The sequence below is a fragment of the Rhodamnia argentea genome, chromosome 3, assembly GCF_020921035.1.
Source record: "Rhodamnia argentea isolate NSW1041297 chromosome 3, ASM2092103v1, whole genome shotgun sequence".
NCBI lineage: Eukaryota > Viridiplantae > Streptophyta > Magnoliopsida > Myrtales > Myrtaceae > Rhodamnia > Rhodamnia argentea.
Genome location: NC_063152.1, coordinates 5,261,140 through 5,288,101, shown reverse-complemented (window position 1 = coordinate 5,288,101; position 26,962 = coordinate 5,261,140). Strand labels below are relative to the sequence as shown.

The 26,962-nt window shown below is 43.1% G+C and overlaps 4 protein-coding genes across 4 annotated transcripts; all 4 read right to left on the bottom strand.

Annotated features, from left to right (window-relative positions):
- Positions 1–2,965: 2,965 nt before the first annotated feature.
- LOC115731249 (cysteine-rich receptor-like protein kinase 10) lies at positions 2,966–6,353 on the bottom strand. The gene is made up of 7 exons (XM_048276963.1): positions 5,453–6,353; positions 4,718–4,831; positions 4,424–4,611; positions 4,123–4,333; positions 3,789–4,026; positions 3,545–3,695; positions 2,966–3,434 (listed from the first exon to the last, which is right to left on the bottom strand). Exons 1-7 carry the CDS (start codon positions 6,198–6,200, stop codon positions 3,132–3,134), a joined length of 1,953 nt encoding a protein of 650 aa, XP_048132920.1. The 5' UTR covers positions 6,201–6,353; the 3' UTR covers positions 2,966–3,131.
- Positions 6,354–7,713: 1,360 nt separating this feature from the next.
- Positions 7,714–10,619, bottom strand: LOC115732549 (cysteine-rich receptor-like protein kinase 15). Its single transcript, XM_048276257.1, has 7 exons — positions 9,823–10,619; positions 9,647–9,703; positions 9,322–9,530; positions 9,008–9,218; positions 8,684–8,921; positions 8,383–8,533; positions 7,714–8,025 (listed from the first exon to the last, which is right to left on the bottom strand). The coding sequence occupies exons 1-7, from the start codon at positions 10,616–10,618 to the stop codon at positions 7,720–7,722; spliced, it is 1,968 nt and encodes a 655-aa protein (XP_048132214.1). The 5' UTR covers position 10,619; the 3' UTR covers positions 7,714–7,719.
- A 1,108-nt stretch (positions 10,620–11,727) lies between these two features.
- Positions 11,728–14,723, bottom strand: LOC115757324 (cysteine-rich receptor-like protein kinase 15). The gene is made up of 7 exons (XM_048276967.1): positions 13,687–14,723; positions 13,410–13,523; positions 13,149–13,339; positions 12,856–13,066; positions 12,503–12,740; positions 12,242–12,392; positions 11,728–12,126 (listed from the first exon to the last, which is right to left on the bottom strand). Exons 1-7 carry the CDS (start codon positions 14,483–14,485, stop codon positions 11,824–11,826), a joined length of 2,007 nt encoding a protein of 668 aa, XP_048132924.1. The 5' UTR covers positions 14,486–14,723; the 3' UTR covers positions 11,728–11,823.
- An 8,737-nt stretch (positions 14,724–23,460) lies between these two features.
- LOC125314299 (cysteine-rich repeat secretory protein 38-like) lies at positions 23,461–23,886 on the bottom strand. Its single transcript, XM_048276256.1, has one exon. It carries the CDS (start codon positions 23,884–23,886, stop codon positions 23,461–23,463), a length of 426 nt encoding a protein of 141 aa, XP_048132213.1.
- Positions 23,887–26,962: the final 3,076 nt, after the last annotated feature.

Genomic DNA, 26,962 nt, shown 5'->3' with positions numbered 1-26,962 from the left:
GGTCCGGTCCGGGCGGTTCCCAATCATTCGGCCTGTCTTGCTCAACGAATTGGAGAGATGGGCTCCAAAACAGTTTGCGTGGGATTTGATGCTAGACTTGGTTCTCATGTGTGACCCTTCATTTGCATGATCCGGTGGTTAATTGGGATTAGAAAATTGGCACATGGGAAGACTCAGAAGAAAACAAAAGTGTAGAGGGGTATAAACAAAGAATTAGTTTTAGGAATTCAAAGTCAAGTAGCATATGTAAATTGCTAGGAAGCAGTTTCCCCTAAAGGAAAATTCATTTTTATACTGTCAATATAAGACCAGTCTTCTTCTCTATAGTCTACTAATAGAAGGTTCTGTCAAGTAAAAACCTGCATTAGTTGAGGGAAAATGTTAATACACAAGTCAATCCAAGGAAGGAACTAGTTGAGCAAATCGGTGATTGTGATGCGATTCCGACTTGGCAACCCCGGACCTAGCGATTTGAGAAGCGAGACGCCCTGGGTTCAATTCCGGTTTGGCATAGCCTCTTGATGCCAAGCCGAGAGTCTTGTAGTTGTGACTTTCGCATACCAAATCGGACATTCTCTGTGTGCGATAATCCTGATTGTTTATGCAGTGATTTTCATGAGCAGAGTAATTCTTCCAAAACACTGACAAGTTCCTTTTTACAAGGCAGAAACTTTACAACCGTAGGCAAATGAAACCTTAATCAGCTAATGCCTGTGGTCTTCACCTTTGAGGCGAAGATTATGCCGAATTGATACTGACGACTCTACCAAACAGTCATTTGATTGACAGAAAGATTAGTTGCCGATGATTGATCGACTTCTTGTACGACTCTACCGACCGAGAAGAGCGAACGGCTTGGTTCGGTCTCCGTTCGGGAAAGAGTTCCTGTTTGACCTCCCAGAAGCGTCACTACTTCCGACATTGTCGGTCTATCTCCAGGATCTTCCTGGACGCACAAGAGGCCGATGTGAATGCACCTGAATATTTCAGCTGTCGAGCCTGATTCTGCTAGAGAAGGATCCACGAGTTCCAACTCTCTTCCTTCAGTCCATAGTTTCCATGCCTGCAAGAATAAATTGATTTTGGTGCAGAATGAGTGATTAGCAGACACCCAGTATTTTCAGCTCAAAACATGACTAAAAGGAAAGATTTTGATTCCGGTGAACCGTAGAACATACATATGCAAGAAGCGTCTGAGCATGTCCTGTAACAACTTCAAAATCGACCACCAAGTGACCAGAGTTAGTTCCCAAGATGATAAAGATCGAAAACCGGCGGAGTGGACCTCGCTGGATGTCGGCGGTAAGCCGCAAAGGCGGCAAACATCAGGAGGTGATAGGGAGATGCTAAAAAAACAAGCCAACCCAATGGAAAAATAATGTCCAAACCGAGGCTACTAGTACATTGTGAAAACGGATTAGCACGGAAGTATAAACCCGGAAACATGTCCATAGGCACACATCACAAAGAAGTGCAACGGAGACCGCAAAATTTACATGGAAACATAACGCCGACTCCTTTGGATCTCACTGTTGCAGAGGGAGGAGAAGCAGCTACAACCGCCGGAGGTGCGGAGCAAGAGTTGGCGCGGTGCTGGTGCTTTGTAAAAAACGGTCTCATCATAGAACTTGTGAAGCTCGAACCCAACATTGCGGCTTGGGGCCAACGCTCTCCCGCCTGCCTTATGGCTCGGCAGATGATCGATGGCCATTCGCAAGATTGCCTTTGGCAATCTACTTCCGTCGAGTCCGGCGTGCACTGCGCGAGCGTGGACAGCCGGTCCGAGGTTGTGATGCCAGCGTCCTCGACCTCAAAACTCTCCCTGGACCCATTGCTCCCTACCTTCTCCTTCATTCACTGGTCGTGTCCTTCAGCAAACTCGGTGAAGCTGCTAGGGGTTGAAGGCTGGCGATTCTTGTTCGACGAAGAAAATGGAATTGGTTCGAGCAATGCAGCATTCGGCGGTCTTACCAAATGACGGTGTCTTTCTCTTTAGTGCATTTGTGGAGCATTTCCTTCCTCGCGTTCGCTACACAGTAGCCACATTGCGGCGGTGGGGATGTTGCCACGGCAGAGGAATAGCCCGTAGGCGCGGTCAAGTGGGTTTTGTGCCGGCGGTGGCATTGGCAAAGCCGCCGGCATCAGAGGCGGTGATTTAGGTTGAACGGGGAAGCGAGAATTCATGTTTTGTCGATTAGATGGCAAAAAAGAGACATTCAGAAGATATTTTCTATAAAGTAGTGTAAGATTAGAACTTCGGTTATGTGTGGACCACAAGTCTAACGCAAATTAACTAAATATTCATGATAACTTTACAATATTTTGAATTTACGAGCGGTCGATACCTGATTTTTAGTAATTTTAATTTTAGAAAAATGACCAAAAATAAAAATAAATTCGTAAAATTCAAAAATCAATATTGGAAGCCTTGTCGCACTTAGGGAACCAATTTTGACAAAAAAAATATTTTTCGTATTTTTTTTTACTTTTTGGATTTTCTTTTCATTTAAAAATAGCTAAAAATTGAGAAAAATACGAAATGTGGCCAGAAAAATCTGAAAAAATAGTCAGTAATTTTATTTTAATTTCAATTTCACTTTGGCCGCTTTATTTTTGTAAAATTCAATTGGGATCACAATCTTCCCCGATTTGCAAGATTTTGATTTTACAAGCCATTTAGGTTGCTCGCCACATGTTTGGCCAAGAGATCATGTCGAGTAAAAATCAAATTTTCGAGTGCTACGGCCCGTTTGTCCCGACTAATCAAAAGTAAAAAAGAAAAAAGGAAAATACTTTTCGGTCAATATGTTAAATATTTGCGCAAATTTCATTAAAAACTTTCAAGAATATTGCGTGTGAATGTATGCCTTGACACCTATATATTACGACCAAGCCTATACACATGAAGGTAGCCGTTCATCTAGTTACTGCCATCATTATTCTTTCTGAGATCCAATCTATATACATGGTTGCTTTAAAACCTATTTATGCTCTATCTACCTAGTATCAGACAACTAAGACAGATCATGGACTTTAATTTCATGCATGGACCAGCAGCACATGTTACACCTAGTTCCCATGAACCTGAGAGTCGTGTTGATATCGAATGTTCGGATGTCAATAGCCTCTATTCACCGTGGCGACATTGTAGAAGCAGTAACATTGTCGGTACAAGAACTTTCTGGCTCCAAGAGCCTACCCAAGGGGATGTCTCGCCCGACCGAAAACGCAGGTTGTTTCGGCTGAGAGAGCACGGCAGGTCCATCCTCGAGAAGAACCACCACATCCGTCATGAGAGGTCGGTCTGCCGGATCTTCTTGCACGCATAAAAGCCCAATTTGAACGGTTCTACGCACATCGGCCGGGGGGAACGATTTCAGCAGGAAAGGGTCCAGGAATTCAAGCTCTTTCCCTTCGTTCCACAAAAGCCATGCCTGCGCATAGTTCATAAGTGTCACGTTGATATGTCATCTAGGTGATTTCAAAACTCTTGCTCGATTCGGTTAAAATCGTGATGCAAGCATGCGAGGAGAAAGAAGTTTACATATTTTAGCAGCGATGATGCGCGCTTGGTGAGGTAGAAACCACTATTTTTCTTCCCACTGATGATTTCGAGCAGGATGACTCCGAAGCTGAACACATCGGACTTTGCAGAGAATTGTCCCTCCATTGCATATTCTGGGGCCATGTAACCGCTGAGGAGAACGGAAACTCAACAGTAATGCAAACGACAATAACCGAATGCCCAAAGATTAGGAATTGTACGAGGCAGGGGAGGCATAACTTACAAAGTCCCGACAACTCTTCTGGTGTTTGCTACATTTTGCCTCTCTGAGAAAATCCTTGCCATGCCGAAATCCGATATCTTGGCAACCATGTCGGTGTCCAGCAACACGTTGCTTGGCTTTAGATCTCTGTGGATGATCTTCGGCACGGAATCCTCATGAAGATAAAGCAGTCCTCTGGCAATCCCATCAATTATGTTGTAGCGTGCTCTCCAATCGAGCTGTGAACTTTTCGTTGGATCTGAAAGTAGTAGCTGACACAATTGTCATTGAAGGCGTAAAGGTAATAGGAGTTCGGTTCACTTGAGAGAGAAAAAAGACTATACGGGGAGCTAACCGGAGAGGAAGACATCGAGGCTTTTGTTGGCCATGTATTCATATATGAGTAACTTCTCATGTCCGTCCATGCCCCACCCCAAAAGCCTCACGAGATTTTTGTGTTTGAGTTCTGCAATCAGCGTGATTTCGTTTCTGAACTCTTCTACTCCCTGCCACGACTTCCTCGACAGCCTCTTAACTGCTATTTCGTTTCCATCTGGTAGAATTCCCTGGAACAACATAAAAGAATAGTCATCAGTTTATGCTTTTCAGGGAAATTCTCCAACCGAGTTGATTATGATCCCATCGAGGTGCTTAACCTTGTAAACAATGCCGAACCCGCCTTGTCCGAGCTTGTTTGTAAGGCTAAAGTTGGCTGTGGCAGCCCTCAGAGTTTCCAAATCCATGACAAGCATATCATCACAATATTCTAGATCCCCTTTTGAAACCGATAGTTCATTGGGCTTCGCCAATTCCTGTAGCAAGACGTTCTCGTCTTTGTCTTCATCTGGGAAACCATAAAACGTAAAAAAAAAAAAAAAAGATCCAAATTCTTGTGAGTAACAGTGTCCAAGATATCAGTTTAGTGACTGAAGCTAACTTGTTCAATATACCTCCGGTTGTTATCCTTTTCTGTCTTCGACGGGCAACACAAACCCCAAGGGAAAGTAGCAATGCCCCTGCCAGGATCCATGTGACCAACAAAATCATCCTTGCCTTCCCCAAGCCTACAATGTCACGATCAAATAACTAAGAAATGTTCAACATCCAATTTCCAACTCCCACAGAGAGGACTCAAGTAGTCAGCAAGGCAATTTTGCTGACCACAGAAATAATAAAAACAGTTAGGATCAGCTCAAGAATCAAGATGTCCAACAAGACCGCTCATCAAGCGGATTAATAAAGAAACTACCGAATGTTTTGGAATCCAATCGGGTCAATAAAATGCTTTATGACAGCTGGTAGATCATCGGGTCGATCCAATCCCTCTGTTGTCATACGAAACTTTGTTGTAAAAATTTTCTGCTCGAAAAAATATTGCATCTTGCAGATTTTGCACTTAATCTATTATCCCCAGATGAATTCTGATACATCCTTCATATCGATAAAACTCAGTTCGAGAACTTTCATCTGAAAAGTTATCACTTAGAATGAATCACATGGACACAAAAGGATTTCTTTGTGCATAGCTGATTTTACCATCCTCACTTAGGTGACTTGAGCTTCAGGACTGCTCTTTCCTCTCAAACAGTTTCTGTTTTTATCACCAGGTCTCATTTCTAATTTCTACAGGCATCGATAATCCGCGACCAATAACACTGTCTAAGCAAAGAATCCGAATAAATTACCTTTAGAATGCAGATTATAGAAGCGGTCAAGCTCGAACCTCACGTTGCAATATCTGCTGACGACGATTCCACCTTGCTTAGCAGAGCAACATGTTGCCAGATCCCCAGAGGCCGACTCCAAACATGTATTACAATCATCCCCAGAGATCCCTCTCGTACACTGCACAAGGCCATAAACATGTTCTTGGCTCGACAATTTCGACCTGCCCGCCGCAAACACCGACGAAGCCGATGTGGCCTCACTTCTGAGACGATCCATCAACTTTTTCAGGACAGTGTTCATCTCGTCCGGATTCGATACGTTCTTCTCCTGATTATTACTAACTGGGTACTTTCCAAGGTAAGTCATCGCGGAGGAGAAATTACTATACGAATAAGATATCTGGCAATAATCATACCAAATATCAGCATCTGTCTTATTGCACTTGCTCATGATCTCTTGGCTCGCAATCCTGATGCAATCCCCACAAGCACTCCCACCCACATCAGGCCTGCAAAGTGCTTGACCAAACACTTGACCATTGCCATCCCCAGCAGAGCTGCTGCTGTAGCCTGTCTTTGCAGTGCTAGAAGCCAAATTGCCCAGAAGCTGTTCGAGGTTATTCCTGAACGGACTGCCAAAAGTGGAAGTGTTATTTTGGAGTGGGCAAAGCACATACAGAGGATCGTTTCCATCAATGGGTGGTACAAAAAACAAAATTGACGCTAGGAATAGGAAAAAGGCGACGAGAGTCGAATCTCTTGCCATCTTTCTGGGTCGAAGCAGCAATTCTAGACAAGCGAAAAGGCGCTAACTTGGAATGATTTCCATAAACAGTGAGGGAAGAAATTTTCTCCGAAGTTGAAAGGTCCATCGCATGGAGACAATTCAAAATAGTGAAAGCGAGCAGAGAATCTTCAAGTTGGTCAAGATTGGAATTATTATAAAATTTCAGAGAACGAGAAAGTTCTTGTTGGCATGAAGGCAGAGAGAAACTTCACCGTTGCATCTTGAGGTTGACATAAGATGAAAGACTCAGGGGACGAAGAATATTTCATTTTCCTGAAAGGGAATCGGACCAACAGGATGGGACCTTGTATTTATTTCTAATTGTTTTAGCTAACTTCCAACGTGCAAGAATATTGCCCAAATTCAACTGAACGCACGTCAAAATCAAATCAATGTAAGAATTTAGGATTAGACAGAGACCCAGCATTGGTTTTTTTCCTTTACGTGAGGTCCCACATCTGGATTTAGTGGAGGCAGCATGTGAAGCCAATGAAATGGCCATGTTTCCTTGGGAGTTAGAGAAGATGCTTTTCAAAGATGACGGCTGGAATCCAATACTGAGAGAAGTCATTGTATTTGAATTTGTCTATTCGAGGGTCATGGGTCAAGTCCATAGATAGGAGTGCTTCATTGTTCGGCTTGGATATATGGGTCAACCACGGATAGGAGGCCGCCGGGACGGGGGCTGCAGGGGACGCTAGCCCCTCGAACTTCAACCGGAAGCTGCTGTTGCCGGTAACAGTGAAAAAGGGTCGGGCAGTAATTAAATACAACAAAGTGAAGCGCTGTGAGCGACTCTTTTGTCGACTTTGGTTTAATTACTTGGAATTCAAGCGATCTATCGTTGTTTCAAACCATGTCTTCTGTGAAGTTTGGTTATATGTACAATTTTGCTTATATAAAGTATATAACGAGTGGCCTGTGGCCTGTTGGCTGTTGAGTACCTTGCAATAGTTTAAGCTAGTGTACAGCTAGAAAGAGAGTGTGGAGCATCTAGTTTAGAAAGAGAGAATTCACAGCAAGGTAGCATCACTTGAAGTAACAACATCAAATCCTCCATTCACAACCAAACAACCTCTGAATCTTATCAGTAAAAGTATCCCTCTAGCTTCACTTATGGTTTACCACAGAGAGTGAGTTGTCAAGAGATGCTATCTCAACTGACATCTTGCTTGAAATTCGACAATGTCGTCGATTTACTTATGTATCGAGCGACAGAACGACTAAACATCTTAATACAAATATTGACTTAACAGATAGAGAGAATAGAAAGACTGTACAAAGACTGGACAAAGTTCAGAGAGAACTCAGAGTGCTATGAGATGATCTTCTCTAAGACATACACTGTACTCTTTTTGTGCCGAGATGGACATCACACAAAATTAGACAGCTTATGGTTGAGAATCGGTTTTCTAGTGAATAACTAGCACACGCGTTACCCTGTCCAAGCAGTACACTTGTGCGGAGAACCGTGTTTATCTCCTAGGGCAAACTTTTCTCACCGAGGCGCCACAGTGGAAACCGTCAAGCCATTAACGGAACAGTCATCATCGTCAACACCTCCTTTGGACTGATGAGTGAATCTGCCGGCCGAGAAGGCGGGTTTGAGAGGTTGACGGAGAATTGCAGCATCCCTTTTGAGCATCACATTGACAGCCGACATGGTGGGCCTGTCGAACGCGTCTTCTTGAACGCACAAAAGTCCGACATGGACGCATTTCATCAATTCTTCAGGACAACACTTGTTGTGCAGCAATGGATCCATCAACTCCATTGCTCTACCTTCATTCCATAGTTGCCATGCCTGCAATAAAGTTGTGTCATCCCATCATTTCTAACGCTAAACGCCAACCAGGAATTCCCAGAGAAAAAAGATGTAACGGACCAGCAAATTGTGTAACGCAGCTAGTAATATTCGTCAATGTGCACAAAAGGAGCCAATGATGCCGTGACCGAGGTCCGACAGAAGAAGCATAAGCAATAATTAAAGCTTTACAAGTCTAATGCCAAAGTGCATCTGTTGTATTTTTGCTGTCTGATCTTCCAAATTTTCTGTTATTGCGACCTCAAAACATCTCTCATTTAGATTGTTTTTGAATTTATCAACTCTTAATTAGGTGAATAGCGTGAAAACCGGAGGTGTAATCAAGTCATAACTTACATAGGATAGGAGACTCGGGGCACGTCTTGACTGCCAAAAGCCGGCATTTCTCTCCCCCGTTATTATCTCAAGCAAGAGAACTCCAAAGCTGTAGACATCCGATTTTATGGAATATAACCCCTCCATCGCATACTCCGGCGCCATGTAACCGCTAGGTAGAGAATAAAATGTCAGCTCGTGGCAAAATGACGCAAACAAAGAGTCTGAACCAAAAGTGCCGAGATTTATATGACTTGAAAGAATTCTAGAACATCATTTTAGTCCTGTGAAGGAAACTGAAATGCCTCAGAAGTTTACTTACTAGGTTCCAACTAATGTGGCAGTATTTGCTTCATTTTCTGTTCCTGCAAAGATCCTTGCCAGTCCGAAGTCTGAGATTTTTGGGTTCATGAAGCGATCCAACAGCACATTGCTTGCTTTGAGGTCTCTGAAGATGATTCTTTGACGAGAATCCTCGTGAAGATAGAGCATACCTCGAGCGATGCCGATGATAATGTTCAGACGTCTGCTCCAACTCAGCTCGATCCTTCTCTGAGCATCTATACCAAAAATATAAGTTACCAAATGTCGGATGAATATGATATTTCGTATGTTATGCAAGACACACAGCAGGACTGGTATATACCGAAGAGAAAGACATCAAGACTTCTATTTGGCATGTACTCATAGACAAGCAACTTCTCCTCTCGCTCTGCGCAAAATCCCAGAAGCCTGACCAGATTCTTATGTTGAAGTTTCATTATGAGCAGGACTTCATTTCTGAATTCTTCAGAACCCTTCTCTGACCAGCTCTCTAGCCTCTTCACCGCAACTACTCTCCCATCCGGTAGAATACCCTGCCAATCAAAAATGCGAAACTACTCAAGAAAATCCAGAAAAGCATGACTATCTATTTAAAATTCGGCAACCAACATTGTCTTATGATCAAACTATTGCCACCTTGTAAACTGGACCGAATCCACCTTGTCCTAGTTTTAGTGTATCTGAGAAGTTGTCGGTGGCCACAAGTATGCATCTCATGTCAAAATACGGATGATCTTGAATTTCAGTCAGAGTATTTCCCCGGGTGTATCGGAAGGGAAGAATACCGTGAGCGGAGTCACCGGTAAGCAGAGGTCGACCCTGTCTATCTGCGAGGTCTTTCTTCCCTGGAATAAAAAATGATGAGTCTCTAGTATATTGGAATTCGGGAGGGTACAAAGGTCACCATTAGGATAAAGATTGTTACTTTTGACGATGACGAAGAAAAGCCAGGAGCACAAACTGATTGCCGCCAAGCAGAGCGATAAAATTGCGAGAACTTCGATCAGCCACTGTTTCCCTGCTTTTGACAAGAAATAGTTGCAGCCTCTTCACAGATTCAATAATTTCCGATAGTAACAATTGCAGAATTATGAGTTGAAGAATAATAATAGGTAGAAAGTTTTGGCATAACCTTACCAGACTTCTTTTTTTGGTCAGCTTTACCGGACATCTCCACCGGCTGCGTGAAGTTATATAACTCGTATCGCAAGTAGCAACTCGGACTTAGAACTCTTGCTCCTTTGGAAAAATAGCAGCAATCTCTTACATTTCTTATTGCTTCTTGGAGGCACTTGCGACAATCATCTGCTGTTAAGTCCTTAGCGCACTGAGCAAGAGCATATAAAGTCATGTTCGTGCCCAGCTCGAAATCCTTTTCCTTAGTAGCATAGTGAGTCCCTGGAGACTCGAAAGCTGCTTTCCGGGCGAGAAAACTTAAAGTTTCATTCACCACCAACCCGAACTTGCCGGGATCGGGTATATTCTCTGGATTGGACTGATTTTTGTTTCCTTCGGTCAGGCGGCCGAAAAATTCTTGGCTGGATATCCGCAACTGGCAAAATTCCTCCCAAACGACCGCTTCCGTCTTGTTTGGACAAAGCTTCAGGAGGTCTTCCGATCCCTTGGCTATGCAAGTCTGGCATGTTGAGTTGGAGACATAGTCGAGGCACATGTACTGACCGTAAATTTTATTTGGGTAGTTCCCGGACGAGTCCTCGAAGAACTTGGAGAAAGAAGCATTCTTTTGCATCGAAGAAGTGAGCTCATTGAGGTTGTCCTGATATGCACTGTTGGTGGCATGTGAACCATTGTCGGGGCAGAGCGTTTCAGGGATGTCGGCCAGGACCGGGCCGCGAAATCCAGGAAGAAGGCAATGAAAAAGAAGCAGCAGGATGGTTCTGGAGACCGCCCGAGGACGGAACATGGTGATCATTTCTCAAGTGTAACTCCAGTTCCGGAATCAGCTCTCTACAGAGTCATTGATTCAAGCCACCCACCAGAGTTTTCACTTGCCTCCTTGCTATCAGTGACTCGGTCCGTCGCGAATCGGGCCAACGCAGGTACTTTACAATGGAGCCTGATAAGAAGACCAAGACTTTCCATCTAGTCTTGAGTGGGAATGGTATGGAAATTTCCCTTTTCCTAAATCACGTGGTTTCCATGTCTGTATATGTCAAAAGCAGGGCAATCGGTTCCTGGTCCAGTCTTGTCCCACTCTGAAACCGGAGGAACATTAGTGGAGGTGAGCAACACAGATTTTATTAAAATTGAAGTTGCATTTACGAAACGAGAAAATAACCGGTGAATAATTAGGTTTACATTTAAGTAGTAAAAAAATAAAAAATAAAATCAGTCTAGTCCAGGGGAAACCAGACCGAAAATCACACGTTCCAATTTGACGGAATTGGGGACCGGGTTCGGTCCGGTCCGGGCGGTTCCCAATCATTCGGCCTGTCTTGCTCAACGAATTGGAGAGATGGGCTCCAAAACAGTTTGCGTGGGATTTGATGCTAGACTTGGTTCTCATGTGTGACCCTTCATTTGCATGATCCGGTGGTTAATTGGGATTAGAAAATTGGCACATGGGAAGACTCAGAAGAAAACAAAAGTGTAGAGGGGTATAAACAAAGAATTAGTTTTAGGAATTCAAAGTCAAGTAGCATATGTAAATTGCTAGGAAGCAGTTTCCCCTAAAGGAAAATTCATTTTTATACTGTCAATATAAGACCAGTCTTCTTCTCTATAGTCTACTAATAGAAGGTTCTGTCAAGTAAAAACCTGCATTAGTTGAGGGAAAATGTTAATACACAAGTCAATCCAAGGAAGGAACTAGTCGAGCAAATCGGTGATTGTGATGCGATTCCGACTTGGCAACCCCGGACCTAGCGATTTGAGAAGCGAGACGTCCCGGGTTCAATTCCGGTTTGGCATAGCCTCTTGATGCCAAGCCAAGAGTCTTGTAGTTGTGACTTTCGCATACCAAATTGGACATTCTCTGTGTGCGATAATCCTGATTGTTTATGCAGTGATTTTCATGAGCAGAGTAATTCTTCCAAAACACTGACAAGTTCCTTTTTACAGGGCAGAACTTTACAACTGTAGGCAAATTAAACCTTAATCAACTAATGCATGTGGTCTTCACCTAGGCGAGATACTGGAAACAGTCATTTGATTGACAGAAAGATTAGTTGCCGATGATTGATCGACTTCTTGTACGACTCTACTGACCGAGAAGGCCAGCTTGTTAGGTTCTGGAAGAGTTCCTGTTTGACCTCCCAGAAGCGTCACTACTTCCGACATTGTTGGTCTATCTCCGGGATCTTCCTGGACGCACAAGAGGCTGATGTGAATGCACCTGAATATTTCAGCTGTTGAGCCTGATTCTGCCAGAGAAGGATCCACGAGTTCCAACTCTCTTCCTTCAGTCCATAGTTTCCATGCCTGCAAGAATAAATTGATTTTGGTGCAGAATGAATGATTAGCAGGCACCTAGTATTTTCAGCTCAAAACATGACTAAAAGGAAAAATTTTGATTCCGGTGAACCGTAGAACATACATATGCAAGAAGCGTCTGAGCATGTCCTGTAAGATAAAATCTGCTATTTCGTTTTCCGCTGATGATCTCGAGCAAAATGACACCAAAGCTGAACACATCTGATTTCACAGAGAATAGTCCCCCCATTGCATACTCTGGGGCCATATAACCACTGTCACAAGTATCAAAGTTGACATTAGTTTTTCCTAGAGTGTTTTCCTTGGCAAGAGCAAAAAATTCCTAGATTTTTCAGCTGAACCAAATCAGAAGAAGGAGACTCACTATGTTCCTACGACTCTTCTTGTATTAGCTGAACTTTGGTTTTCACAAAATATTCTGGCCATCCCGAAATCTGATATCTTGGCAACCATTTCATGATCCAGTAGAACATTGCTAGGCTTCAGATCCCTATGACTAATCCTGAGTCTCGAGTCCTCGTGCAGGTAAACTAGTCCTCTAGCAATTCCATCAATAATGGAAATGCAAGTGCACCAGTCGAGCTGAGCACGTTTCTCTGAATCTGAAGATAAGAGCATCATGCAAAAAACGTTGGTGAATGATGACAATTTACAACATGCGCAACGTTCTAAGTAAATGAGTTCTTTCTAAAAGTTGGAGGATGTGAGAAAATGAACCAAAGATGTAGGTATCGAGGCTTTTGTTAGGCATGAACTCATAGACAAGCAGCTTCTCGTCTCCCTCTATGCCGCATCCAAGAAGCCTTACAAGATTTCTGTGCTGGAGCTTTGCAATCAAGATGACCTCGTTCTTGAACTCCTCGAGACCTTGCCAAGACTTTCTCGACAACCTTTTAACTGCTACTTCTTTGCCATCAGAAAGCACACCCTGAAAACTAATTTGGTTAAGCCCTCCACTTACTGGACGTCAACAGCAAACAATCCCAAACTGGCAGCAACAGATAAATTACCTTGTAGACAATACCAAACCCCCCTTGCGCGAGCTTATTTGAACTTGAGAAGTCATCTGTAGCGGCCTTTAGTGTGGCTAGATCCATGAAAGGAAGTTCTTCAGAGCTAACCAGGTTGCCATCTTCGGTAATTTCCACTCTGACTGGATTTATTAAATCAAGGACCAAAGCACGCGGGCTTCTTTCCAGGTCTGAAGGAACCCGAGTCTGGATTAACTCTCTTAAAAATATGAATTAGAACGTCCATTTTCTCATATATACCTTGTTTTGCTTTCTTCCGGTTGAAGTAGAAGGTGCAAGATCCGGCCAGAACAGCTAACAGGAGTCCCACGATACCCACAACTAGGCCAATCATCCCTTTCTTCCATTTATCCCCTGCAGCATTCAAAGTCAAAAAATAACCATCATGCTGATGAACTTCATACACATTTTCGATTTTGTTCTAACCATATAGAAGCATAGATGTCAAGTTAGCAGCGGTAACTATAGCTTTCTTCTCCTACTAATCTTAACTTTCCGATAGATTTCACGTTCTTACCTCCGGAGGCCAGATAAGACAACATTGAAGTTGTCGAGCCATTGAAAAAGCGGTACAGCTCGTACCTCACATTGCAAGTTCTGCTAACAACCGTTCCCCCCTCCAGTTTATGGCAGCATGCTTTTAGATCTCCCAAGGCAGAGTTCAAGCAATTGTTACAGTTCGTGTCCGACATATCCCTAGTACACTGCACTAGCCCGTATATTGTTTGGCTCACAGAGTACTTTATTTGCCCCGTCACGAACATTTGAGTAGAGTTACCATACGCAGCCTCATTGGTTATGTTCTTCATTAGATACATCAAGTAGGTATACAAGCTGGCTGGGTCTGATGCAAGTTTCTCCTGATGATTGGAATGCGGGTATTTACCAGTATAATCCCAATTCAAGGAGAAATTTTGGAAGGAATAGCGCACTTGGCATAATTCATACCAAATTAGTGCATCTTCAGCAATGCACAGCTTCATGATCTCTTGGCTTGCGTTGCCGACACAACTCTCGCACGCTGCGGAACTGGCATCTCCTCGGCAAAGAGCTTGTCCATAAATTCGGTCACGGCCTTCTCCAACAGTATTATTGTAGAATCCCGTTTTCGCGGTGCCGTGTGACAGTAAATCAAGAAGGAGCTTCAGATTCGTTTTGAAAGGGCCATTGCTCGAGTAATTTCCAAGTTCAGACTGACAGGAAAGTTCAAGATAATCTGCTTCGACACTAATGTGAAGGCCAAGCATTGACAGCAATATGACTGAGAGCCGCAAGTAAAGATGTGGACCTCTCCCCATTTTCCACTTCTGGCACATCGAATCTTAGCATTCACCCGCATAACTCATGCTATAAAAGCACGGAAGTCACGAGGAACGAACACAATTTTCTGGAAAGACGATTTAAACATCTATCGCAGGCATTGGCATTGCATAAAGAATAGAGACCAAATGAACCCAGACAAGAAACATCGTAATGAACCTGGAAAAGTCTCAGGAAAATGCTAGAGCAGTCATATGTGCTGTCTGCTGATGGAGACTGGCATGAACTTATGAGGCCACCAAATTTCAGAGACCCTGAAAAGTCAAGCCTTTCTAGGAAAAATGAGATGCTACTAGGGCCCCAAGAATTCAAAGATCCACAGGAGACAAAATTTCATAATTGATGTCACGACCCGACTCTCTCGAGTACGCGGCATCCCTACCAAAACGCCTCCGGTCATAAAAGATAACGTTCCGTGTACGTTATTGACCGTCCATACTATAGCGCACATGTGGAAACGCGAATTCTCCCAAATCAAGAAAAACAGTAGGGATAGAAATAAAGTCAACAACATCAGTCATATACTATAACAACCGTCAATACAGTACTAAAAGCAGATGATCATTAACCCTATAGAGCTATAGTCACATACAACCCCATTCTTCGGGGCGGCTCTCTAAGACCAAGAAGACCAAGACTTTCCATTCTAGTCTTGAGTGGGATTGGTATGAAAATTTCCTTTTCCTAAATCACGTGGTTTCCATGTCCGTACATGTCAAAAGCTGGGCAATCGGTTCCTAGTCCAGTCTTGTCCCACTCTGAAACTGGAGGAACATTAGTGGATGTGAGCAACACAGATTTTATTAAAATTAAGATTGCATTTACGAAACGAGAAAATAACCGGTGAATAATTAGGTTTACATTTAAGTAATAAAAAAATAAAAAATAAAATCAGTCTAGTCCGGGGGAAACCAGACCGAAAATCACACGTTCCAATTTGACGGAATCGGGGACCGGGTTCGGTCCGGTCCGGGCGGTTACCAATCATTCGACCTGTCTTGCTCAACGAATTGGAGAGATGGGCTCCAAAACAGTTTGCGTGGGATTTGATGCTAGACTTGGTTCTCATGTGTGACCCTTCATTTGCATGAGCCGGTGGTTAATTGGGATTAGAAAATTGGCACATGGGAAGACTCAGAAGAAAACAAAAGTAGAGGTGTATAAACAAAGAATATTTTTAGGGCTTCAAAGTCAAGTAGCATATGTAAATTGCTAGGAAGCTGCTTCCCCTAAAGGAAAATTCATTTTTGTACTGTCAATATAAGACCAGTCTTCTTCTCTATAGTCTGCCAATAGAAGGTTCTGTCAAGTAAAAACCTGCATTAGTTGAGGGAAAATATTAATACATAGCTTTCCCTTGGATATCATGCGTATGGGATGAAATTCATTAAATTTGAAGAGATGGGTGTGCCCCACTTTTGGTCAATTCAACCCAACCACCAGTCAAACCCCAGTCAACTCAGCCCACTCTCTCTCCTCCCTCTTCTCTCTCACGCTGATCAGCTCCCCCCTTTTCCCCTATTCACGAGCGACCCCCCCCCCACCGAACACTCACTTCCTCTTCCTCCGACCTCTTTGTGCGACGCCACCTCACCACCTTCGACCACCACCTTCAGCCGCACCTCGCCGCCACCACCGACCCCTCCGGCGCCGTCGCCAGTCACCGGACGGCCATGAAAGCCGTCGCGGAAGCCCTGCTCTGTTTCAGCGTCCCTAAAGCCGAGACTTCCAGCTCCTCCTCCGGTTGTTCAAGACACCGTCGAAGCCAACCACCACCTCAACAACGTCCACCAGCCTCCTCACCACCATCCCGACCTAACCCCGCTGCTCGTCGTCCACCGGAACCACTGCAAACCGCCCTGGAAACCGACAACCCCGATTTTCGGGTTTTGCTGTTTTTACTTCTGTTCCAGCTCAAACCGCCACCTTCCGCCGCTCACCACCGACGACCTCCTTAGAGTCCTATCTTGTCCCTCGGAGCTTGTGGTGGTCGGTCGCCACTCGTAGAGCCCGATTTGAGCCCCGATCAGACCTCCCTTGTTCTGCCGTTTCCTCTATTTTCTGCACTGCGGTTCTGTATAGCTGCTGTTCGGCCGCCTCCGGCCGCCGTCCGCCGCCCCTAGCTGGTCCCGAAGGTCGTCCTCGACCTGTAGGTAAGTCCCCCAGCCTTCCCCAGCCTCGCCTCAGTCCGTGAGATCGTTTTCCCCTCAATTTAGCCCCGATTTTCCTATTTTTACCTCCGCCGGTTCTGTTTTTCAGCCTCCGTCGCTCGCCGGACCTCCAGTCGCCGAACTGCTGTCGTTTGCAGCGATTTCACCGCCGAACTCATCACTGTTTCGGCCGTGAACAGTGTCGCCAGAACAGTGCCGCCGGTGAACAATGTTTTCGCGTGAACAGTGTTTTCCGACGTGAATAGTGATTTTCGGCCCTGGGCTCGAAAATCGTGCCCGACCCGACCTCGACCACCGTTTTTGGTGAGTTGACCCTAATCCTTGATTAGGGCGCTAATTGCGCTTAAGATTAATTAGCTAGTCGGTAGGGCCTTTAGGTAGAATTGATTATGGTCGAATTAGTTAGAAATCCGGTTTAGGGTAAATGGCCATAATCGATTAAATTAAAATTGTTTGTGGCTAATTGATGTTAGACAAATTTGACTGTTTGTTGTGATTTGATCGCGAGCGAGTGATAGGTTAAGGACGAGCGATTGATTGGCGATTTTTAAATCAAATTGGCTAGTCAATGACTTTGGCACGAAATTGAGCATTTATGTGGCCTAATCGAATTGGTTAATTCGTATTGAATTGATGACTTTGTTTGGGCGGATCGCCACGTTGAAATATTGATTTGAATACCTTGAATGCTCGTTGAGTGAATTGGCATTCGCTTGGGAATTAATCATCTTGTGTGTCTTTACAGTGTTTATTTGGTAGTCTGCATATGCATATGACCGTGTGCAAGATCAAAGACGTATTTTAGCATGAAAATGGCCTTGGGCTGAGTTTTTGAGCACGTTTGTGTGAGCATCCGGCCTAAATCAAAGAGAATAAATTGATTGATGTGTCGGGTGTGCCGTATGGTCATATGAAGGAACGATGATGGGTTTTCCTGGCAAGTTCGTTCTGTACACGTAGTACACACCGTACCATTTTTATGAAACCACACGACTTGCCAGAAGCACGATAATTCATGTCCCGTATGGTACGTACGATTTTAAGGGATTATCGGATGCCGGTCGCAACTTGTGATGGACCGAATGTCGCGACCTAAAAATCGGTTTTTTCAGGTTAACGGATTATTAGGTTAATTAGATTAACTAACCTAATTCGGACTCTCCCAAGTCCTACCGAATCGCAACTTAGGTTCAATTACATGCCAAGATTTTAAATTGGAGCCGCCACTAATCTTTTATGGTAGGTAGATTAGAAACCTAAATAAAGTATTCGGGAGAAAATACTTTATTTCATACGAACTAGAGATTAAATGGATTCGGGGATTTGGTTACATTAACTTTTCAATTAATGCCCTTTCGATACCCGATTTTCATGAAAAATCTTTAGTTTGATGATTTGAATTAATTTTTTTTGGAGGTTTTCTTTTATTAAATGCAATGCTAATGCAATCTACCTATATGACATGTGAGATGTAATGACATAGCAAAAATACGTGACATGGCATAATGACGTGGCAAATATGCATGACAAAGAAAATATAATAATGCAAACTAAACTATAATGCTATGCAACATGGATGGTATTTTTTTGGTATTTTTTTGTGTATTTTCGGATTCATGAAAAAATAAAGGTAAAAACTACCCTAACATGAAGTAACATCTAATTTAACTTAAGAAATTGATTTCTCAAAGTCCTAATTTTATTAGAATTATTTTCATGCAAAAAGAGAAATGTGATTTAGCTTAAGAAAACGCGACATCTTTTTTGGGATTTTTTAGGAATTTATTTAAACCATGAAAACAATGAGATTTGAACAAAAATAAACAATATTGCCCATAAAACACCTTCAAATCCGAAATTCCGATTTTTATTCACAACATCCCCCGAGATTAGGGTTAGCAAGTGAATATATTATAGAATTACCGTCGTCCCTATATACATAGGGCAAACCTTGAAATTCTATTTAGGAATTAGCGATCCGCTCCTCGAGATCGAGGATTTGATATCTAATTCACACGTACGGGCACGATCGTACTTCGAGATCGAAGTCATATGTTGTCTTTAATGTACGTTTTCTGAGGGACAAGGCACAATTGGGGAGCATGTGTTATGGGCAGTTTTGTTTAAAGATGTGCAAATATTTATTGAATTTTTAAAATCCTTAAGGGATTCTGAAATTTTCAAGGGCATATGGCTCTATCCGCAAGGGATTGCGTATCTTTTAAAATTAGGAAAGATTATCTCTTGAGATTTGGAATGAATTTTTTTAGATAATTTCCCAGATTTTAAAGATATGTTCGAAATTTTCAATCGGGATACAATCTTATCCAAAATATTCGGATTTTCGAAAAAAAAAAAAAACTCGAATTTGACCACCGGATTATACACAATCATTTAAGATAAAGATTGGAATTCAAGTTATCTCGAGTTCGAACTACAAGATACATCAAATATTCGAGACCTATCACAAATCCGAAAAAATAATATTCAAGATATGCACAATTATCCACAAAACCATAAGACAAGACCAACTAGGGAAGTTATCTCAAAGATTTCGAAAGACCAGGATAAATCCATAATTTAATTCGTGATCCCATCAAATCCAATCGAGATTAGTCCAATTAAGCAACCCACTCAAGATTTTTTATTCGAAAAGAAAAACGTGGCATCTTGGCTTGGTCGGGTGTTATTTCGCCCAAGTGCACAATTATTCAATCACCAGTTGACTACAATTCAAGGATTCCATGATGAAAACGACAAGTAAAAAGTCACATTCCTACCAGGATGTATTCGAACCTTCAAGAACTACAAGAACATGACAAAAAATAATAATGATAATAATCTGGGTGCTAAACCTCCAATTCGGTTGGCCTTTTGCAAAGTAATCAAGCAAGACATTGAAACTAAAAGATTTTTCCTCTTTATAGCAAAAACAAACGATCCGGAATAAGCAATCACCTCATGACATATCAATATACGCAAGAATGCTCGTGAGAAGTATGCGAGTCAATCAATTAAGCACGTAAATATTCAACGATAGAAAAAAAAATTACCTTGAACCAAATATCGCCTTTTGCTAATCGGACTTGCACGGTAGAATGAATCGCACCGAAACATTTGTTTGATCCAGCATTTACAGCCAAAAGTATCCCCAAATCCACTGGAATTCTAACATAGATAAGCAACCTTGTTAGACTTCAAATAATAAAAAGAAACGGGGCTGATTTGCTATTGGGACAAAGTTGAACAGCAGCTTGGCAATGGCGATAGGCTCGATCGGGGCGAGCTTCAAGTGGACAAACGGCTAGACACGTCGAATTAGATGGCGAGCAATCGGGCATCGGGGCCAACAAGCAGCAGCCGTTGAGCAAGCGAGAGAAGATTTGATCAACACGCCTCAAGGTAATGCACGTTGGAGTAAAAGGAAGACCTCGACCCGGTGGGGAGATCCTTCAACTTTTTCTTTTTCAAAACAATCTTACGTGAATTTTTTGTGCAAAATTTTTGCCGATCCCTCTTCATGTGACCTAGCCATGTTTATATAGAGAAACCCTAGGTCAAAATCTGATAATGCGGGCTTAAGTTTTGGCCTTATTTTGTTTAGTAAACTTTAATTAAAAGGCCTTTTTTGAAATCAAAATTTAGTGGACTGAAAATTAGACCCCGAGGCCTTGTGATTTTCGACACTTGCTCCCTTATGACGGCCGAATTATGGAATATGGGCTCTGGTCTTCCGCATGTCAATTGGGATCCAAATCCCGTTATTGGCGCAAAATAACACAAATGCAATGCATGCTTAAGTTATATATGCTATGCATGAAAACTAATTTAATTTTTTTTGTGAGAATCAAGGCTAATTCTCATTTTTGTGAAAATAAATAATTTAAGAAAAATGAAAATTTAGGTGTCAACACCGAAGCCCCGTATAGGGATGCCTACTTGCCGTGACGTGCAAGGTGCACTGGATACACTGCTTGTAGTAGCCGTTGCCGAGAGGGAAAAGGAACGTAGCTCGGTCCCGCCGGAAGAGTGTGGGATTGCATTAATTGTGAGAGTCGATCATGCCGATCGCGGGGATCCTCATCATTGTGGCGCTAAGAGCGCGATCATCGTTAATAAATGGACTTGTGTGGTGTCCAAGGCATACTTGTGAGTGTGATGTGTGTTCGATGTGACTGTTGAGTTGAGTTAAGCATTGCATTATGTGTGGTTGAAGGTTGGTAAGTATGCATGTGGATGATTATTGCCTTGTGGTATAATTGCTGGATATATGTTTATATTGTGGTTTTATAATCCTTGTGTTTAGGATGTTATCGGCGAATCGGTGTCCTAACCGAGCTTAGGCTTGATTCATTGAGATTTATATCTCACCCTGTTGTGGGAACCATTTTCGGATCCCAAATGATGGAGCTTTGCGGATACCAAGGCCAAGTTATGAGGGTAGTCTTTTGGAGTAGATGAGAAGTTAATCTTATTGACATGGTAACCTTTTGAGGTTTTAGTGAGTCACCCCGAAGTATGGGTTGTATACATTTACGTAGCTCAAGAGGGTTAAGACTCATATGCTGTCTTGTAACTACATATGCTACTTTTGATTATCCGCCTTGGTATGTATCTCATGCTATGCTATCCCCGTTTGTTTATATGTTGTTTGGGGGCTTAAGTACACTCCAAGTGCCATAAGTTGTGTACGGCGCTCACTTTAGTGTCAAAACTTTCAAATTGATCACTTTAGTGCTAAGTTTTTGTAACTTCAATCACTTGGTTGCCAAAACTTTCAAAACGATCACTTTAGTGCTAAGTTTTTGTAACTTCGATCACTTAAGTGCCAACTTCTTTTAAAAACGATCACTTTAGTGTCAAATTCACCAAGCCACGTCATCTCAAATATTAATAAAAAATACCACGTGTCGAATTTTCGGCAAGCCACGTCAGATCCGGCACTAAAGTGATCGTTTTTAAAAGAAGTTGGCACTTAAGTGATCGAAGTTATAAAAACTTAACACTAAAGTTATCGATTTGAAAGTTTTGGCACTAAAGTGAGCGCCGTACACAACTTATGGCACTTGGGGTGTACTTAAGCCGTTGTTTGGGAGTAAACCGTTTCCGCCTGCGTATATAGTTGATAGGTCGATAACGCGCCCGAGACGTTATCCTTCGTGACCTCGTGGCGATTTGGTAGGGATGTCGCGAGCTCGAGAGTCGGGGCGTGACGGTTGTGGGTGATTGGCCGGTCTCGAAGGTTCTTTGATTGGGGTCCGCCAATCAATCTGCAAAGAAAAAAACCTCAACCGCAACAAGGACAACAAGCGATAAGAAAGCATGTGGGTTCTCCATGCTGAGCGAGCAAGGGTTCGGGGGAGCTATCCTCGGTAGTGGTATCAAGGAGACACCACCTCCTGGACACTAAAGGACTTTTACGATTTAAGTCCATAATTTTTCATTTGTGGTTTGGGCTTGGGCTCATGAATAACTACTATATATATTATTTTTCATTTGTAATTGAGTGATGTAACGAGAGGTGCGAAATACTAATTATAATGGAATTCTTTCCTGGACGTAGCCCTAATTTAAGGGTGAACCAACATAAAATCTCGTGTCTTAATTTCTCTTTCTCGCTTTTACGTTTTACTTCATTGCAATTGTGCACCAAATCCTAACATCTAGTATCCGAGTTTTTCCTGCCACGAACAAAAGAAATCCTATCCACCTTTATTCTACCTCTCCCATGGGATAATAATATCCCGACTATATCCTCTTTAAATCTCATTGTATCCTATCATAAGCAGGAATTAAATACGGGATATGATAAAATTTATTTTATTTGGACTTTTATCCCGACTTTCAAACGTAGTCTAAAATCGCCCATTGTAATCGGACGATGATTTCCAAATTCCAATTCGGTCTGTCCAACTTTTAGTCCGGCTTGCTCGCTCTTGGATTTAAGTTTTAACAACAAAAAACAGGAGTTCTCGTCCAGCAGTCGTCACTGGACACTGAAGGAATTGGGCCAAGAGAGAGTGAAAGCGCGAAATCTTTGCTTTAGAGCCGCAAAGCCCATACACTTAGCTCAACTCTCAAAGCCCATCCAGTGCAATTCGGCATACTTTTTGGGTCGAAAGAGACCTTTGCGCAAATCAATGGAAGACATCAAAATTGGAGTTAAAAGATTGTCGGACCGAAATAGGCCATTTTATGTCGCGAGGATGAGAACATTTCTTACAACCGGTAGATCATCGTGTCAATCCAATCCCTCTGTTGTCATAAGAAACTTTGTTGTAAAAATTTTCAACGGGAAAAAATATTGCATCTTGCGCATTTTGTACTTAATCTATTATCCCCGGATGAATTCTGATACATCCTTCATATCGATAAAACTCGGTTTGAGAACTTTCATCCGAAAAGTTATCACTTAGAATGAATCACATGTACACAAAAGGATTTCTTTGGGCATAGCTGATTTTATCATCCTCACTTAGATAACTTGAGCTTCAGATCTGCTCATTCCTCGCAAACAATTTTTCTTTTTATCACCGGGTCTCATTTCCAATTTCTAAGGCATCGATAATCCGCAACCAATAATAACACTGTCTAACCAAAGAATCCGAATAAATTACCTTTAGAATGCGGATTATAGAAGCGGTCAAGCTCGATCCTCACGTTGCAATATCTCGCGACGACGATTCCACCATGCTTAGGAGAGCAACATGTTGCCAGATCCCCCGAGGCCGACTCCAAACATCTATTACAATCATCCCCAGAGATCCCTCCCGTGCATTGCACAAGGCCATAACATGTTCTCAGCTCGACAATTTCGACTCGCCCCCCGCAAACATCGACGGAACCGATGTGGCCTCACTTATGAGACCGATCATCAACTTTTTCAGGATAGTGTTCATCTCATTCGGATTCGATACGTTCTTCTCCCGATTATTACTATCGTGGTACTTTCCAAAGTAAGTCATCGTGGAGGAGAAATTACTATACGAATAAGATATTTGGCAATAATCATACCAAATATCAACATCCGCCTTATTGCACTTGCTAATGATCTCTTGGCTCGCAATCCCGATGTAATCCCCACAAGCACTCCCATCCGGATCAGGCCCGCAAAGTGCTTGACCAAACACTTGACCTTTGCCATCCCCAAAGGAACTACTGCCGAAGCCCTGTTTTTTGGTGCTAGAAGCCAAATTGTCATGCCCCGACTCTTGAGCTCGCGACATCCCTATCAATTCGCCACAAGTCATAGATGATAGCGCCCCGGGTAGGCTATCGACCTACGTACTTAAAACGCATGCAGAACGTGCTACACTCCCAAATAATTACAAACAAAGGGGATAGTATAATAGGACAACTCAACAATCGTTCATTTAAAGGACCTCTTCTTTCATTAACCAAAAGTAGATGAACTTTGTCCATACAGAGCTACAGTAGTCACATACAACCCCACATTTCGGGGCGGCTCTCGAGGATCTCAAAATAAAGGTACTAAAGTTAAACCTTTATCTACTTCAAAAGACTAATCCAACAACCAAATCTTAACATTCGTGGGGTTCCATCACTCTGGACCTGAAAATGTTAGCCCACGACGGGATGAGAAATAAATCTCGGCGAAGTCAACGCCTAAGCCCGGCTATGACGTTGATTCGCCCAGGGCGTCCTATCAAATAGATATAACATCACAGAGTAGATAATCCAACCACATGCAAGTTTACCCTCTGAAGCCACACATAATGCGATGCAAACTTGACATAACAATCAACCAATCAATTAATTGGCAAAGTATCACACAACTTACATGCACAAGACACCACACGCGGTCCATTTATTATCACATTCGATCCGTAGGTTTAGCACACTAGTCGGTTGGTGCTCTTCTAGCCGGACCGGACATCGTTTTATTCCTTCAATAAGGACAACCGATAGTCCCCTTGGTACTCCCGGGACGGACATATCTAGAATATTAAGTATCGTCCCCTGGTATCCCCTGGCCGACGATATTAATCTTCCCGGTACCCCCGGGACGGATATATTAGGTAACTCATGAATCGTCCCTTGGTACCCCCGGGCCGACGATAATAATCCCCCCGGTACAACCGGGTCAGATATATTATGCAACTCATGAACCGTCCCCTAGTACCCCCGGACCGACGATATTTCTCATGTGACCACCCAAGCAATTCGACATTCAACTAGTTCATTTCTTAAATTTAGTCGAATACTCATACACGTATGCTCAAAGACTTGGCCCAAGGCCGTTTTCATGCTAAAATATGCAATTTGATCTCATATGTGGTCACATGAATGCACAACTTCATCAACCGATATTTCACGCAAAACGAGACGAGCGGTCTTCGAATCAAGCATCCACAAGATTCAACAATCGATTCAAGCACTCAATTCAATCAATTAATGAGTCGATCAAACAATTGAAGTCATTCAATCTCTCCATAATCTCCAATTTCCAATTGACACTCAATTGCGCCCTCGTTCCTAACTTGTCACTCGCTCGCGATCAATCAATCACAATCAATCAATTATAATTCCCAATTAACCACATATAACTTAGCTAATCCGACTAACTTAACTAATTACGGTCCTTTAGCCTAATCCATGCTTCTAACTAAACCAACCATAATTAAATCTACCTAAACACCATAATTAACTAATTAACTAACCATAAGTGCAATTAGCACCATAATCGGGGTTTAGAGGTCGACTCACTACAACGGCGGTTGATGTCGGGTCGGGCACGAACTTCGAGGTCGGTGTCGAAAATCACCGTTCATCGTCGGAATTATTGTTCACGACCGACGGCGGTAGATCTGTTCACGTGCGGATCGTTCACGAATACATTTCACCGACATTGTTCATGCGCATCGTTCACTGTGCATCGTTCACCGAATAGTAATTTCGGCGAAACGGCTCGGATCCGAGTCGGATAGGCGTCGGGGACCCGAGCTCACTACCGAGAAGGTTGAGGGTGGCGTCGAGACTCGACCGAGGTGCCGAATCTGGGGGTTTCGGGTTAGTGGAGAGGCTAAGAAGGCGGCCGAGACGAGGTGGAGGGGCCAACGGTGCTGGCCGGGCTCTGGACGTTGGGGTGAGGGGGAACCGAGAGTCAAGGGTGAAGGTTAGGGCGGTGGTGGTGCTCGACCGGGCTGCTCACCGGCGGAGCGACAACGACGAAGGGTGGCGGTGGAGGGCGTGTAACCGAGAAGGAGGGAGGACGAGAGTCGCGGGTCCTCAGTGGAGGGTCTTTCGGGTGGCGACCGGCGAGCTCGGCGGCGCGACGACGGGGACGACGCGGTTACAGGCGGATGAAGGCGGTTGGTGTGGGTGGAGGTGGTGTAGCAGCAGCTTCGCTTAAGGGGAGAGGCTTCACGTAAGACTAGTAGGAAGAAGAAGAGGAAAAAGAAGAAGAAGAAAAGAAAGGAGAGAGAGAAGTCAGCAGGAGAGGGAGTCACGTGGGGGAAGAGGGGAAGAAGAGAGAGAGAAAAAGAGAGATGATGTGAGGGGGAGATGATGGGTTGGTGGGAGAATTTATGGCAAGTGGGGCCCACTATGGGAGGTTTGAATATTTTTGTCTCTAGTGCATTATTGGGGGCAAAAAGCTAAATTGATAAATCAGGGCTGAATGAATTTTTGGCTTGACTGATGAAGAATAAATTTTGAATTTTCACGGGCTAGGCTCGGTCCGAAAAGGGCTTAGGCACGATGTTTAAAAAAAATCCTAAGTCGCGGTGACTACGATTTTGAGACCTAATCTAAACCGAACAACATTTCGGGAATCGTCCAAAAATTCGTCCTTTTCGTCCTTGCGATTCGAATTTTTATACCAACTCAACTTCAATAATAATCCTTTTTATTGAATTTGGGCCCTTTCCGTATGTCGGATTTTCTAGGGAGTCACAACTCTCCCCACCTTAGGAAATTTCGTCCCCGAAATTCAACCATTGCAACTTCTCAAAAGGATGGAGATACTGACACTTCATAACATCCTCATTGCTCGTCATGATATGTTCGTTTCACACCAATCCTTCTCTCAATTCAGCGCAATAAAACCACAATTCGACCGTCAATACACAAGTCAAATTAAAATCTATGATCCTTGATTACCAACTTGTCACAATTCCCTATCCATAATTCATCTAGACAAGCTAAATCATCTAACTCCAAAAATCCAAAACTAAATTGTAACCACACGAACTTGCTTCCTAATCGAGCTGTCAACTGCCGCCCTATGTTAACAATTAACCATAGAAATCAGTCATCCCTACTCAACGATCGACAATATCT